This window comes from Lissotriton helveticus, chromosome 7, assembly GCF_964261635.1.
Source record: "Lissotriton helveticus chromosome 7, aLisHel1.1, whole genome shotgun sequence".
Taxonomy (NCBI): Eukaryota; Metazoa; Chordata; class Amphibia; order Caudata; family Salamandridae; genus Lissotriton; species Lissotriton helveticus.
This window is the reverse complement of record NC_136068.1, coordinates 74,716,983-74,733,595: the sequence shown is the minus strand read 5'-3', so window position 1 is coordinate 74,733,595 and position 16,613 is coordinate 74,716,983. Positions and strand designations below refer to the sequence as shown.

General features: G+C 43.8%; 1 protein-coding gene across 2 annotated transcripts in view; it reads left to right on the top strand.

The window, feature by feature from the left end:
• LOC144768103 (tyrosine-protein phosphatase non-receptor type 6-like) overlaps positions 1-14,978 on the top strand; it is a 203,922-nt gene extending 188,944 nt beyond the window's left edge. For both annotated transcript variants that reach the window (XM_078651503.1, XM_078651502.1), the window contains 5 exons: positions 3,138-3,205; positions 4,013-4,164; positions 6,672-6,757; positions 6,960-7,099; positions 13,206-14,978. In XM_078651503.1, the coding sequence (XP_078507629.1) occupies positions 3,138-3,205; positions 4,013-4,164; positions 6,672-6,757; positions 6,960-7,065 (412 nt within the window). In that variant the 3' untranslated portion in view covers positions 7,066-7,099; positions 13,206-14,978. The remainder of the gene's footprint in view (positions 1-3,137; positions 3,206-4,012; positions 4,165-6,671; positions 6,758-6,959; positions 7,100-13,205) is intronic.
• Positions 14,979-16,613: the final 1,635 nt, after the last annotated feature.

Below are 16,613 nucleotides of genomic sequence, written 5' to 3'. Positions count from 1 at the left end.
CCCTGATCTTTACTCTTAATTTTTTTAATAAAAATAACTATTATTCTTCAACCCTGCTCTTGTCTAATAAAAAACAGGCCTTAAGAGTCTCCTGCCTCTCACCCTGTATGCTCATCTCCTGCTTATGTTGACATACATTCTGTTTGTATGTACCACTGCTTACTGTCTATAGAGAGAAACCGTGCTTTCCCCAGATGTTTGGTTAAAATTGAACTTTTTCGCTTGCATCCCCTTCCCTTCCTAACCCTTCACCAACCCCGGGAGCTCACCACGAGATGTCTTCAAGATGCGATGTCTTTTATAGTTTTCAAGCTTAACTTGTATAATAGTAGATATAGGGTCCCAAACCTTTTATTAGGACTCCGACGCCGGTGCTACCAAATGCTGTGTTTGCAGCAGTGCTTAATTTGAGCCGGAGCTTTCCGGTGCTGAGCACCGGCACTTAATTAATTCCCGGTGCTCGGCACCGGCACCTAATTGTCAACAGCACACTTAGAGCAGTCTGCCTCAAGATGGCGCTGCTCCTGTAATTTAGAGATGAGCTGTATAACAGTTGCTTTGGAAAACAATATACATTGAAAAATTACTAATGCCTGCCTAACCAGCCATTCCTTTAGCTTTGGGGCCCTGGAATAATCTGAACTATCGCAATTACATGCGAGATAGATGGTTAGTAGTTGTTTTAGCAGGCATAACAGGTGTGATGGGTGGTGCAAGCTGCCGTGGCCTCCTGGCCAGAGCCCTGGCACTTAATATTTTACAAATTAAGCACTGGGTTGCGGAATACTAAGACTGCCTTGTCTTGAATCCAACACCTGCTACTTTCTTCCTCCTTACACCTCCTGTCTTTTTATCTCACTCTTGCAGGTTCTTTTCACCCCTACTTTCTGCTTTTGTCACTGCTTTCCATCTTTATGTTCCTTATTCTATTTTTACCTGTCTGTTTTCTCACTTGCTATGTGCCAAAATCTGATCATTAAAGATAGTTTCCTGTCCACCAAAATTACGTGACACCTGCAAGCACCAGCACCAATTAAGCACCAGTTTCCCTTAATAACTATCAGCTCCCATGTTCAAGGCATGTGCAACAAGTTATCCAAGTGGTCTTCAAGCTTTTCAGTGTGATGTCTACCCTCATAAAATAATATGGATGGGCTCCCCAAATGGCTTAAAAACAGTGCTTAATTTGCGCCAGTGGTTTCCGGTGCTCAGCACAGGCACTTGATTGTCAATACCGGAGCTTGCGACAGTTTGCCACAAAGTGGCGCTCTATGGCTAATTTAGAGATGACCATAACAACAGTTAATGAATAATTCAATATACAATAAAAATACAATCACCTGCCGCCCAAGCCATTCTTACAGCTTTGTGGGTCTGAAATAGTCTGAACTGTCACACTTGTAGGAGTGCGATGCTTAGAAGCTGTGTTGAGACTATCATTGGCAGCGCTGGCAGGGGTAATTTGTGGTGCAAGCTACAATGGCCCCCTGACGAGAGCCCTGGCACTTCATCTTTTTTTTAATAAATTAACCACGGCTTAAAACTACTATCATGAATTGGTAAATAAAGCAAGCTGACTTACCAATAGGGGACATTATAGAGGAGTTAACTTCTAAGAAAGGTAGATCGAAAACTGATATCTGTAGTGCGTTTCTGTTTATCACAGCACACGTATGCAAAGCATGCAAGTCCATCATTTCATTTGATATTTGAGCAGGGGCTAATTCAAAGAGGTCTAGAACCAGACTATCATGGCCTAAATATTGTCTGGCAATATTGTTTCCAAAATATAGTTTACAAAACCATCGTTCCATTGACGTTAATAATGGAAAATATATATCCAATGGAGTTATATTACTGAAATCTGGGTCTTGATATTTATCCTAGCAATATTTTAGTTCTGACTTATAATTATTTAAAGAAAAAACACATGTACTATATTCTGTGCTCATTTTTTCCTACAATAAATCCAATATGTCAAATTTGAAAAAATAATGTGAGCAAAGGAGCCAAAATGTTGAAGAGACTCCAGAGGACAGGTGTGTGTGGGGGGGGGGGGGTGTGTGTGCGTGTGTGGTTGTGTGTGTGTGTGTGTGTGTGTGTGTGTGTGTGTGTGTGTGTATATATACTTATTGACTGTAACTTATTGGCAATTTAAAAATATCACCCGATTAGTTCCGTTCTGTCCAGTTTCACTTTTGAAAAGCATGAGTGAGTGCATTGGTGAAATGCTAAAGCAGTTTAGCCATTATTTAGAAATGTGTTAATAAATTGGAGCAAATAGTGTATTTTACAGCCCTGGCTAAAAATCCATATGTGTCCAATGCGGTTCTACAATACGCGAATGGATGCGGTTCCAAAACTGTATCAGGAGAATCATTTCTCCAGGAAAGACCATCATGCGTCAGAAAAGTATTTGCTGCAAAAAGAAATAATGAGTTAATGGAATGAGAATTACTTTTGGCTTAAACGCACTGTTGTAACTAACAGCATAGCAATGTCTTACTATAAATTTGAGTTCAGGTAAACTAGTAAGTGATATGAGAAAATGTTTCTTTGTTTCCCCTGGTGTACTATCATGTGTACAGAGCCCAGCTCTTCTTCCCTTTGACTTGTAACACCTCCTCCCAGTGAGAACACACCTCTGATCAAAGGTCCTACTGATGCAGCAATTGAGAGAAAGCGGGGACCCCTCTCTTACCTTTCACCAATCCCAGATTTGTTTATCAGCTCGAAGCTTGTGTGGTGTCCCCAGAGAGTTATTAAATACCAGTCTTGAGTCTTCTTGTAAAGCAGAAGACGTAACTTTAGTCAACTTCCTAGCCTGCGTCTTATGTCCTTTGGCAACTCTTTGCACCACTAACCACTAACCTATCCTGTTCCATTGTGATGACCTGCTATGCCCCTTGCATAAGGAAGCTCCTGTTTCGTCCCTTTGTCATGATGCCTCCACTACAGATACCCAAAGCTGCTGACCGTGGCAAGTACGGAACTGGTTTGTAACTCTGGCTTGAGCCTTCTTTCATGTCATACTTCTCTGCCTCTCTGTTAATCCCCACCATTCTTTTTTTCTTATGCCTCTCTACACCTGAAATGCTCTCCCATCACACCCTGACTTTTGACTCCCTCCCCTGCAGCGCCGGGATTGGCCGGACGGGCACCATCATTGTGATTGACATGCTGATGGATATGATCAACACCACAGGTAACTGACATGTTTCTGCCTGTAATCAGACTGCATCAGGAGTGGAGCAGCTCATCAGTCCAAGAGTGCTGCTTCACCCTTTTGAAAGACCCTTGCCAGACGAGAGTTGTGTTTTCAGCTCTGTTTGCTTTTCTTAAAGCAGTTTTCAACGCTGTGGCATAGGCCAGTGTAAATTCAAAATTGTGCAGCACTATCAGTCAAAATGTATTGTGCTATGAGGCTGAATACAAGGGTTCATCATATTCATGCACACGAGTTATGATAAAAAGCCAGGTTTTAAGTTTAATGTTTAACTATATGCCTAAGACCACAGAATGTGGAAAGAAAAACTTAGCTGGTGATCTAAAGTTCGGCAGTGCACATTGTTTCCACCTGCAAGTTTTTGCCCTTCACAAATTTTGCCAGTTGTCCTGATATTTCTTCACCTTCATCCAAGTAAAGTTTTTTCTACTTTGTGAGATGATTGTCACCATACTTTGGTGAGATAATGATCACTCTAATCAAACCCAGCCAAGATGAAAAATGCATTCAGACCTTTTCTGTGCAAGTTTACCTCTTGTAACATAAATTGTTGCAACAGTTATGATTTTCACCCAAATGTGGCAAAACATAAAAATGTTCAACTTTCTTGAAGTTGAACTATTTCATAGTGCTCCACAAATGTTGCAAATAACACAATTGTACTCACCTCTGATGTTGTGGGCTCTTTCAAAGCTTCATCACAAGCCAATCTCTGTGTTTCACACACCTGTTGCCCACTTCATTATTTTCTTCTTTGCCTCCTCCATTCTGCCTGCCCGCGTCCAGGCCTGAACTGTGACATTGACATCCAGAAGACAATCCAGATGGTCCGGGAGCAGCGTTCTGGAATGGTGCAGACCGAGGCTCAGTACCGGTTCATCTACATGGCGATCCGTCAGTTCATCGATACCGAAAAGCAGAAGTTCGAGGCCATGCAGGTACCATGGGGGTGAAGTGAGCAGAATTCAATTCTGAGGCAGACTGGGTGACAGCAGAACCAATGAGAAATGAGTACAGACACGTAACCCCCAGGAGATGGGTATAGACTGACTGAAACAATGGGAGAGGGGTATAAATGGACTGAAACTCTGGGAGATGTGTATAGATAGACTGAAACTCTGGGAGATGGGTATAGATGGACCGAAACTCTGGGAGATGGGTTTAGATAAACTTAAACGCTGGGAGTTTGGGTCTAGCTAGACTGAAACTCTGGGAGATGGCTATAGATAGACAGAAACTCTGGGAGGTGGTTACAGATAGACTGAAACTCTGGGAGAGGGGTATAGATGGACTGAAACTCTGGGAGATGTGTATAGATAGACTGAAACTCTGGGAGATGGGTATAGATAGACAGAAACTCTGGGAGATGGGTACAGATAGACTGAAACTCTGGGAGATGGCTATAGATAGACAGAAACTCTGGGAGATGGGTACAGATAGACAAACTCTGGGAGAGGGGTATAGATGGACCGAAACTCTGGGAGATGAGTTTAGATAAACTTAAACGCTGGGAGTTTGGGTCTAGCTAGACTGAAACTCTGGGAGATGGCTATAGATAGACAGAAACTCTGGGAGGTGGTTACAGATAGACTGAAACTCTGGGAGAGGGGTATAGATGGACTGAAACTCTGGGAGATGTGTATAGATAGACTGAAACTCTGGGCGATGGGTATAGATGGACTGAAACTCGGGGCGATGGGTATAGATGGACTGAAACTCTGGGAGATGAGTTTAGATAAACTTAAACGCTGGGAGTTTGGGTCTAGCTAGACTGAAACTCTGGGAGATGGCTATAGATAGACAGAAACTCTGGGAGGTGGTTACAGATAGACTGAAACTCTGGGAGAGGGGTATAAATGGACTGAAACTCTGGGAGATGTCTATAGATAGACTGAAACTCTGGGCGATGGGTATAGATGGACTGAAACTCTGGGCGATGGGTATAGATGGACTGAAACTCTGGGAGATGTGTATAGATAGACTGAAACTCTGGGAGATGTGTATAGATAGACTGAAACTCTGGGAGATGAGTATAGATAGACTGAAACTCTGGGAGATGTGTATAGATAGACTGAAACTCTGGGAGATGAGTTTAGATAAACTTAAACGCTGGGAGTTTGGGTCTAGCTAGACTGAAACTCTGGGCGATGGGTATAGATGGACTGAAACTCTGGGAGATGTGTATAGATAGACTGAAACTCTGGGAGATGTGTATAGATAGACTGAAACTCTGGGAGATGTGTATAGATAGACTGAAACTCTGGGAGATGAGTTTAGATAAACTTAAACGCTGGGAGTTTGGGTCTAGCTAGACTGAAAATCTGGGAGAGGGGTATAGATGGACTGAAACTCTGGGAGATGGGTCTAGATCAACTGAAAATCATGTTGGAGATGGGTACAGGCAGCCTAAACCATTGTGAGATTGATACAGACATACTCAGCTACTAGGTGATGGCTTTAAACTGACTTAACCCCTAGTGAATGGGTATGGGCTAGACATATGTGAGCTAGTTGGAGGCAGAACCATTTCAGGACTGATACGTGCATACGCCACAGTGAGCTTGGAGTAAATTAAACACTGTGAGGTAAGTATGGCCAGTGAAAACCACTTCGAACCAGGTGCAGACAGAGTCACTGCGAAGTGGGTGCAGAGTGAACCAATGGAAAATGGATATAGAGAGAGCTTCTTTGAGACTGATGCAGAAAGAACCACTATGAGATGGGTAATGATGTTGAGAAGTGCAGAGATGAGTATCACCAGAGGCACTGTGACATGACTAAGGACAGTAAAGTCCAGAGGGCTACAGAGTGGTCCAATGGGAGATGGGCAAAGACAGAACACAGTGAGATGGATACTAAACAAATTACTGTGGGATTGGTAGAGGCTCAGGGAAGGGCTTCTAGGCATCTACATTCATGACCACTATGTGACTGCGCAGACAAAACAAACCTGAGAAGGACAAACGTCGAACCACAGTGAGGCAGTGCCAACAGAACTTATGCAAGGTGGACTCAAACAAGATATGTGTTAGACGGGCACCAAGAGAATATTTATAGAATGGGCAAAGATAAAAGCACAATGAAAGAGTAATGACAGAACCACTGTGATATTGGCACAAATAGGACCACTACAAGATGGTTGCTGACAAAACATTCCTGTGAGAGGGATAAAGGCAGCAGTGGGTACAGAGGGGACCACTGGGACATGGGCACAGGCAGGACCACAGTGTGGTGCGAACAGATGGTGAGAAACACTGAGATGTGTATAGTGAAAAGCAATTTGAGAATATTTTGCTGCACACATATATAGTCAATCAGAACCAATATGAAACTCCACAGAGAGATGGACATACCTCCATCTCTGTGCATGATGATATCGGTATATTATGGAGCTTTAATGATCCTTGGAGATTTACTCTTCTCCTTATATGGTTTTGTTTTGCAGACAACTCCAGAATCTCAGTACGGTAACATCCAGCGAATTCAAGGGGCTAAGAACACACACACAAAAGCTACACGCAAGTCCTCGAAGTAAGTAGCTCCTGATTCGCTTAAGTAACTCCTGCATCACTATCCACATTAAATATTTGTGTATCTTCGGTCACCGGTGCCCCTCTCCCATGAACCACGTTCTCTTCAGTATCTCTACGTTGCTCCTTTGTGCACCGACAGTATTTATCACAACTCTTCCCTCACTAACATTGTTCCTGCCACTTCTCTTTCCTATTTTTAGGCAGAAACATGATGAGGCCCCGATCTATGAGAACCTTCATGCCACATGGGGGAAGCAAGATGAAGAGTCAAAGGAGCAGAAATCGACTGAGCAGGAGAAGCAGTAATAGTCATATTTGCTCAGACAGATATATCATCAAAGCAAGTACAAGGAATGGTCATAGACCCATATGTAACAACAATAATTTCAAACTGTCCGTTAGAACAATAAAATCCAATAAAATACTTAAAACACCAGAGTGTAAAATATCTTAAAATCCTAGGTACATTTACAGTTCATTGTACTGTTTGCCGCATGGTTACAGATAAATACATTAGCATCATGTCAGACCCTTACCATACAAACTCCTCACATCTGATAAACGGAGGGTCGGATCTGAAGTTCAAATAGGAAGACTAAAAACAATTACAGTCCTTTACCCTGCAGAAATTGCTATGGCCCATGCCCATCCCAAATATTTTGCCAAGTCAATGACATTAGATGTTAATGTTTCCGAGCTCAGTAATCTTAGCTCAGCGTCATTCCTTCCAATGCCCAGAGATCTGCAGATTGAAGACAGCCACATTTGGCGTGGAGCGGTGTAAGCTGGGCAGACAGACGGCAAGTGAGCCAGGGACTCCAATTGGCATAGCAGATGGGACAAGATTTGTCACCTAGTAAATCCCATCTTGCTGTAAGCGACCTTACTGGTAATGTACCTACCCTGAATTGGAAGTATAACTCCCTATCATGTGGCTTGGTTATGATATCCCAGTATAGTTCCAGCTTTGGAGATTACTTTACATCTAAAAAGTGCCCTGTGAGTGAGGAAGAGTCACTATTCATATAGGTCTTATGGGTCACCCAGTCCCAATACATACCTTTCAAAAACGCTTTAGGGGGCAACTGGGTTCTCCCATAGTGTTACCATGCAATACTTGTTAACCCCTTCGGTGCGGGGGTAATTCCCCTGCTGTGCTGGGGGGTGGGGGAGCGCGCGCGCAGCGTCCCGGTGCTCATGACTCGTCATGAGGCAAGGCGCTCATGACCACACCCGTTCCCGTGGAACGCTCAGCACAGCAGGGAAATTATCCCCGCATCTGAGCGTTCCACAGCTCATGACGAGCTGAGCTCGTCATGAGCACCGGAGCGCCGTGCCTCATGACGAGCTCAGCGCGTCTTGTGCATGGAAGAGGTTAAGGTGTCTCTGACTTCCTGCAGCCATTTTATTTTGTTGTGACAGTCTGGTCTAATTAGGTCCTTAAGTCCTCCAACATAAGATGCCAATTCTTGTTTTGACCAGATTCTCCGCCAATATAGTAAGGGGCGCAATCTGGCTATATCGACCAACGCCTTCCTACCTAAGTTATAAAGCAATGGGCGTACTGGGGAGCTTTGTAGAAGGTTAATAATTTTACGCAATAACCTATTTTCTGCTGTGGTTAATTTAGAGAGATTCTCAAACCCCCAGAGCTCCGCCCGATATGAAGCGGAATTGACAACTTTCATATTATATATTTGCAGGACTGGGCTAACTGGGTTTGTAAAGGATGCATTGAACTCAGTTTGCAGGGTTCCAGCCAGTTGTCAGTGCTTCAACGTGGCCATGTCAAGTTCCCGGTTCCACCTCATGTTCTTCTACATGATAACCCCCAGATATGTGAAATCGGTTACCTGTTCTAAGGGCCGCTTATTCAGCACTATGCCTCCTCTGAATGATCTATGGGGATTAAAAGACATACATTTTGTTTTTGACACATTGATTTCCAGGTCCCGTAGCTGGCAAAACTCTTCAAAGAGTGACAGGGCTTGTTGGAGGCTGCTCTGTGTTTTAGCGATAATCATCGTGTCATCTGCGAACATTAAAATGGGGACTCTAACACCAGCTAAAGCAGGGGCATCAGTAGGGGTAGCTTCCAGAAATTTTGCAATCCCGTTGATGAACAGAGAAAAGAGTGTTGGTGCCAATATCTGATGTATCCCCGGAAATATCTTGCTTATTTTTGTATCTTTTTAGGTCTTGACTTGGAAGGGACCAGGCACACGATGTTGGCGGTACACTGAAAATGCCCGCTATTTACTGAAGGAATCTTGAAGGGCCCCATAAACACTACAAGACCTAAAAAGATACAAAAATAAGCAAGATATTTCCGGGGATACATCAGATTACCCTTGACATTATTCATGTGATGCACATGTAAAATACTGAAAACGGCTGTACAACACAGAACATATCTAAAAAAACAGACTGAATACGAGGGGGACTAGGAGCCAGTTCTCTTTAAATGTCCTCTCTATGATGTGTTTTTCTGTCCAAGCGATGCAAGCTCTATCTATTACAGTTCTACTGACTTTAGAGCCCTGAAGAAGTCACGTTGGTGACGAAACGCGTTGGCAGCTAGCAATTTTCTGAACTTCTGTTTTTCATGAATAAAAAGTCTTCCAATACAACTTTCAAGACTCGGACTTCACTTCTCTTTGGAAAGCGTTCATGTTATCTGTCTGGAAAATATTATTGCATTATTTAGCAAAAATACAACTTGTATATAATTTTCCTTGTGCGGGTCACGTTGTTTTTCTTATTATATGTGATGTTCTGCATCACCATTTAGGGGGTGTTTACGGGTCACACCCTCGACCAATACGCACAGGTTTCTGAGCACTAGATAAAAGACTGTATACAGTGGAATAGTGTGCAGGTACAAAATAGCTCTGACCCATTGTTGTGTTGTTTAAGTATATGACACTAGAGCCCCTGGAATACTGGTCTATTAAAAAGTCGAGAGACACTATAACTTCCGACTTTTTCCCATTCCACCCCCTCACGTAAACATTGTAGATGTCAACTCTCTCTTGCTGGCCCCACTTCAACCGAATTATAAGAATATTCTTGCTCTGAGACTGGAGTACCTTTACAACAAAGCTGATAGCTTGACGAACCGAGATTAATAAACCACCTGAGGGTCTGCCTTTTCCCCCCACTAGTAGCTGGTATATGATAATTTAGGTTGCTTATATGGTAGAAAGGATCCATCCTCCAGAGTTCCTGTAAAAGACCGATGTCAAAATACTCGATAAAGGTGTTCCAATCTGGAGATGTGACCTTTGTCCTCAACCCAGCTATATTCCAAAACATCATAGATAACCCAGATGAGTAATTAAAGCCTGGTCCTTGCCCCTCAGGGGTATTAGGTAGATCACCACTAGAAACCCCGACCCTTTCTGCAAAGGAGACCGTGTCAATATATTTCTTGGAGCCAGATCGCAAGTGATACACGGGAGCTGACTGGTAAAAGAGATATGAGGGGAGGGTTCTCTACAAGATGGAGAATTGACCTGGGGTCCCAGATGATTTTGAAACTTGTTCAGCAGTCAATCATTAGCCTCCAAGGAAGAGGATCCTGCTAAACAAGAGGGTGGTAGCCCAGGTGAACCCCCATAAGTGTTAATGGGTGGAAAATGCCATTACTGGATGGAAGAGTTATCTGGAGAGGATGTACCAAATTCCAGGGCAAGGAGATTTTCAGTGAGGGCTTGTCCCTTTAACCTGAGCTCAATACAATCTAGTGGATGAACTCGGGAAGTAAGTCTAAGTGCTCTAATGATATCTTCGTGAATGACTGAATGGCATCCCCTAACATAACGAATCCAGTGTATTGCTTTGTTGGTCTGGGAATCTGCACTTTCCTTGCCGTTACTATCATCGTATTTAGGTACATTAACCATATAGATTGTAGAAGCCTGAAAGGGGTTGGGACTGGGAAAATGAATCCTTCGCTGATGAGGACTATGTAGGAGATTTCCTGCCCTGGGCAAAGGGCAGGGTCTGGTGCAGGTTTGCGCTGCTGCCGGGTTTAAACTTGTCTCATTTGGGCGATTTGGCCACACTAGAGGGGTCGCTTTCTTTTGAGATGTGACAGGGGAGACGGACCGGCTGGAAACCTTATCACAGGAGCCCTTGTCTACAGTATCTGTCTTGCGTATGGGGTGATTTACCTGACTCTCTTGAATTGGGATTTATAATCTCTGGATGAGCAGAGTCCTTTTGTAATAAAAGTGTGACCATAGAAGTTAGATCCTTAATCATTGTTCGCATAGACACTACTTCCAACCTAAGGCTGTTAATAAGACGATACATTTCCTGGGGTTCGGTGGAAAGACTAGTGCCTAATTGTGTGCTAGGCAAATTAGGGGATCTGGGGGGCAGAGAGGGAGAAGTGTTCAACTGGGTGTCCACCCTAACAAACTCGAATGAATCTGCTAGGGGAGAAAATCTATTGGTACTGGAGATATCAGCTCCCAACGATTGAAAGTTATCACATTTGAGCTTGCTGGGAACCTGACTTCCCTACCCCGTATCTGAAGTTCCAACCAATTGGATTGCAGGGATTCCTCCTCTAGCAGGCTTAGGGAACATGGCTGGAATAGTTGGCTGACGTCCTGGGCTGCGGTTGGAAGAGTGCGCGGGGCGTTGGGATACATCAATACTATCAGCCTGTGTGGATATATCACCCTCTAAAATGCCCTCACACGCACTAATAAGTGTGTCTATCCGAATCATAACGCAGTTACTGCCTGGGTGTTTCTGTTTCTGTGTCTTCCAGGCCTTTCCCCCCTTATTATCCTTCCAGATGCTTCCTCCAACCCCACCTCCACTTCCATCCCTGGTTTTTCTTTTCCCCATTCTTAAAGGATTTAAGTTTTTTAAGAATTAAGGACCGTCTAACCAAGCCAAGAATATACAGGGACTCAATGTTAACAGTAGACAGAAGTTAAACTTAATTTCCTCGCATGCAAACACAAACATAAGATATATTAGGACCATGAGTTCAATGTTTGGAGTCCTAATTAGGCAGGGTAGCCTCACAATTGAGCAGTACCTGACAGGGTGTGACCAAATAGGTAGTGACATAGTCCCTAGTCTGTAGACCAGATGAAAGGGGGGTGGCCCTGCCCTGCCTCTTCCTGGTAAGGACGGGCCCGCCCTTGACCCGGGCGCGTCTCTCACTGGGGAGTCTGGAGTGCTTTTTAGCGTGAGATGTCAGGCACGCTCCTCCCTCCTGGAAGAGCAGGAATCCTGGGACTTGGGGTCCCCCCAGACAGGCAGCATAGTGGCGTCAGGAACAGGGCTGAAGCAGCGGCCCACGCTGCGGGAGTCTGAAGCGCTTCTTAGCGCAAGATGTCAGGCACGCTCCTTCCTTCTGGGAGAGCAGGAATCCTGGGACTTGGGGTCCCCCCAGACAGGCTGCAAAGTGGCGGCAGGAACAGGGCTGAAGCAGGAGAAGCAAAATGGATCACTGAAGAAATATCTCCCAAAAAACAGAACGTAAGATGGGTGGTCTCTAAAAAATCAATTTCTGATCTCCACATGTTGACGCGGATTTAAAGAAAAGGGAAAGAAAGATAAAGTATTGACTAAAGGGGATATATGATTCTCAGACGCCAAATCTCCCTATCTATTGTGCACCATCAGGGGTTTCTGCAGAGCATACTAGAATGTGTAGAGTGTACTTGATTTGTTTTGTTTAAAGAATATATACTGAATCTTCTCCTTCCCACCAGTTGTTGAGTTTAAAAAAACATATCCAGACACTTCAAGCAAAACTTCCATTTGCATGCCAAAATAGTCTGATAATTGGATTTTGAATGTGGATATTAGGTTATGCTATAGAGTATTTGTTAATTGCACCCTTATCGAAGTTTCATTTCGCTAACGGACCTACAATAACATCTGAAAGCAAAAAATGTGAACATAGATTTTCTGAAGCACTACAACATAACTACTGGTAAAATAGATGAGCTTTTGGAAGATTCCTAATCCGAATTAGAGAAGAATGTTGTTGAAAAGAAACTGACAACACATTCCAAGTCTTTGCCGCTTAACAGAGAAGGCACGGTCACCTTAAATTTGGTTAGCAAGAAGATCCGGTGCATTGGAACGTAGATGACTGACCTTACGCAGGTAGATTTAGCAGACACAAAATCTGGAAGGCTCTGATAAACTGTTGTGTGGACTATCTCCATTGCTTTAAAAATGACCATTTTCTGAGTGGAGAGCCAATGCAACTCATTCGGCACAGGTGAGATGTGATGTAGTCTGGGGATATTACTAATCAGCCGGGCTGCTGTGTTTTGAATACACTGAAAGTAGTTTCATATTTTTGCTGGAGCTACCAGGTTAAGCAACGTTGCGTAATCCAATTGGGACTGTTGAATACTGGTCCTCTACACATTTGTAATGGCTCTCCTCTCCCACTCTTCTTTCAGCTTGGTGTGAAGGAGTCGCCCTGGCCTCTGGAGTATTGGAGTACTATTGGGTGTTTCCTGTCTGACCAAGAGGCTTGATATCAGATACTCCTGGTGCACACTTCCTTCTCCTGGCTAAGCAACTACTCCAGGAAACCTGCTGCATCCCCACTCTCCCCAGGAGAAGGCCCCATGCACTGTACTCATCCCACTAAGGGCAGTTCTGGCTCCCTAAGAATCCCTGGCACCCTCTGCAATGCTTCTTCCCATTTCGGGGCCGAAGCCCTTAGTCTGTATGGACCTCCTGCTAACAGTGGGCTTCACAATGACCGATTGTGGACTTTGAGCCTTGCATGGTACTCTCCTTGCAGCCCTCAACGATGATCACCAAGTCATGTGACCTGTAGAGCGTGAACCAATGGCTGGCCAGTTTATTCATTCCACTGGTGGCAATCGTTGTTTTTTCGCTCTGCCATCATTTGCAGCCAGTGTGGCTCTCTGTCATTGCACCACGTTTTTCATGCTTGCCATTTCCAAACTGGTCGCACCATTGTCAGAATGTTTACAGTCTGCCCCTGAATGAGGGATCCCCACTATGGGAAGCCGTTCACGTCAAAATTACAGATCCCCATATACAACACCTTTTGAGATGCATATTGTGGTGCAAAATTATTGTGAAACACACCAGAATGAATGTAATATCTGTCAAGGGAAATACGATACCTGGCAGAGTGAATCTGACCTGAACCAAAACAAATATGAAACCTGGCAGAGTAAATATAGTACTTCGTGATTTATATGAATAACACACTCTGAATTGAATAAGAGATATATTGAAATATACATCAATGATACTTTAATTAATATGGCCCTCACTATAAAAAATATAGCAATCAGTGAAACAAATGCAATATGCTTCAAAAAGAATTGGACATTCCTTGAAATGACTAACATGTGCCAAGAGGAATATGACCTAAATTAAAATGAATACGACTGATATAAATGAATATAAGTTACTGAAATGAATGTTATATTCTGAAGAAAATTGTAATAACAAACTGAAATTAACATAACACATGTTGCAATTAATATAAATTGAGTTGAAATGAATATTACCTAGATTGCAATGAATATGAGATATACAGAAATCAATAGGGGAGAATTTCAAATGAATATGGCTTGTGTTGAAATTAATATAAGCCCCATTGAACTGAATTTGAAATGCCTTACAATGAGTATGAACAAAGCTGAAATTCACATGACATTTGTCAAAATTAATATGGCATGCATTGAAATTAATATGATACTTATTTAAATTAAGGATAAATGTTAAAATGGATAAGTTGCATCTTGAAATGAATATGTCAAGTGTTAATATGAGTATAACATCTATTGAAATAAATATAACATTGATTGAAACGAATCTAAAACATGTTAAATGAATATGAAATTAGTTGAAATTAATATGAGGTCCATTGAAATAAATTTAACATGTATTAAAATGAATACGAGTAACATCAAAATGAATGACATTTATGAAAATTAATACAGCTTGCTTTGAAAGTAATTTAATACACATTGACATGAATATGATATGTGTTGAAATGGATATGATTCATGTTAAATGAATGTAAAATGTATTATTTTGAATGAGACATCCATTGAAAGGAATATGCTATATGCTAATATAAATAGGAAATGCATTGAAATGAATATAATCCCCCATTGAAATTGATTCAAAATGCCTTAAAATAAAAATGACCAATACTAAAATAAAATGAAACTTGTCAAAATGAATGTTATGCTTTGAAATTAATATGATATATATCAAAATGAATATTTCCAGCATTGAAATGAATATGTCCTATGTTGAAATGGATGTGACCCATGTTAAAATTATTCTGTCCGGTGTTAAGGTGTATCTATTGAAATTAATATGACATTCATTGAAAGGGATATGACACAAGTTAAGATGAATATGAACCACTTTGAAATTAATATGACACCTGTTGAAATGAATATGACCACATCAAAATAGATATGTCTTGGGCGTGGCCAACCAGCATGGCAGCTCGAACATGATTCCGAACGGCTCCATCCCAGGCCTCACAAAAGTAGTGAAAAAGGACACAATACATGGCACCGGCCCCAGCCTATGCAACGACAAGGGCTGCGGGGCACTGAACAGCGGTTGTGAGCCTCTGGATGCTGGTAGATGGTCGGAGCCGTAGGCCAGACGAGAGGCTCCTGAGGTGTTGCCGAGCAACCTAAGATGGCTGAGGCCAGTGGTCTGCACCGGTAATAGTGGGAGAGGCCCACCGACGTCCTGTTCGAATGGTGGAGACAGCGAGCAGAACCGGAGGTGAACGGGGCGCCGCCCACACGATCCCCACTTGGGGTGACAGGAGTCTGTCCCCAGGAGCGGCAAGCCTCCTCAGTGCAACGCGGCGGACCCGGCCCCAGCATTTACCGAAAGGGGAGGCCAGTGCGGTGAAGACTGGGTTACGCTAGTAGGAGGCAACCGTCTGGGCTCCCCCCAGCCGGTAGCTGGCCCCCAGGAGCAGTTCAAAGGGCAGGGGAAGATGGACTGGGCGCCTGGCATTCCAGCCCTAGTGCCTGACTTTAAGATGGCGCCGGTGCCCCACAGCGCGCCCTCGGGTACCTAAGGCGCAGAAGGCAAAAATCCCCAATCTGCTCAACGAGGAAAGGTGGTGAGCACTGATTTCCCCCCCGGCCATCTCATCATCTGGACAGAAGAGCTGGGTGTCAGGCTGTCCATTTCAAATGTCTGACCTCAAGATGGCGCCGGCATCTCTCAGTGCAATCTCGATCAGGTACGAGGGACTATAAGGGGAAGCAGGAAAAGACCCCAAATTGCGTAATTCCTGGTGTCAGTGGGCACGAACCCCCCCCTCAGCCATCCCTACGTCTAAGAAGCCCCCAGGAGATAGGGAAGAATTGCAGAGCATTGAAGCCCTCGAGGTGGCCTTTGGGGACCCGGTTGGTGCCCCATGGGGAGGAATCATCTCACCCGGGGCGACAGATCCTTGGTCGGCGGTGGGACTTTGCGCTGGGTGGCTTGCTCTTAGTTCGCTCACGGGTGGGAGGGTGGCTTCGAGCTGACCAGACGCCCTGCACCCATATGCAACCCAAAAAGTCTGCCAACAATTGCTGGCGTCCCTCAGAGACTCCAGAAAGTAACTATGAGACGATATCAAATCAGACATAGATGCCTCCTCCGACATGTTTGGAGCAGAGATGAGGGTGAAGTTGGTGGCCCTGCAGGCCGATGTAGACTCGGTGGAAACTCGCACCTTAGACCTGGAGGCGAAAGGCCAGAATCTGAAAGATCGGGTGAAGCCCCTCGAGGAGTGCACTGTGGAACTTCGCGATCAGCTACAAGCTTCTTCCCTCAGATGTGAAGACTTA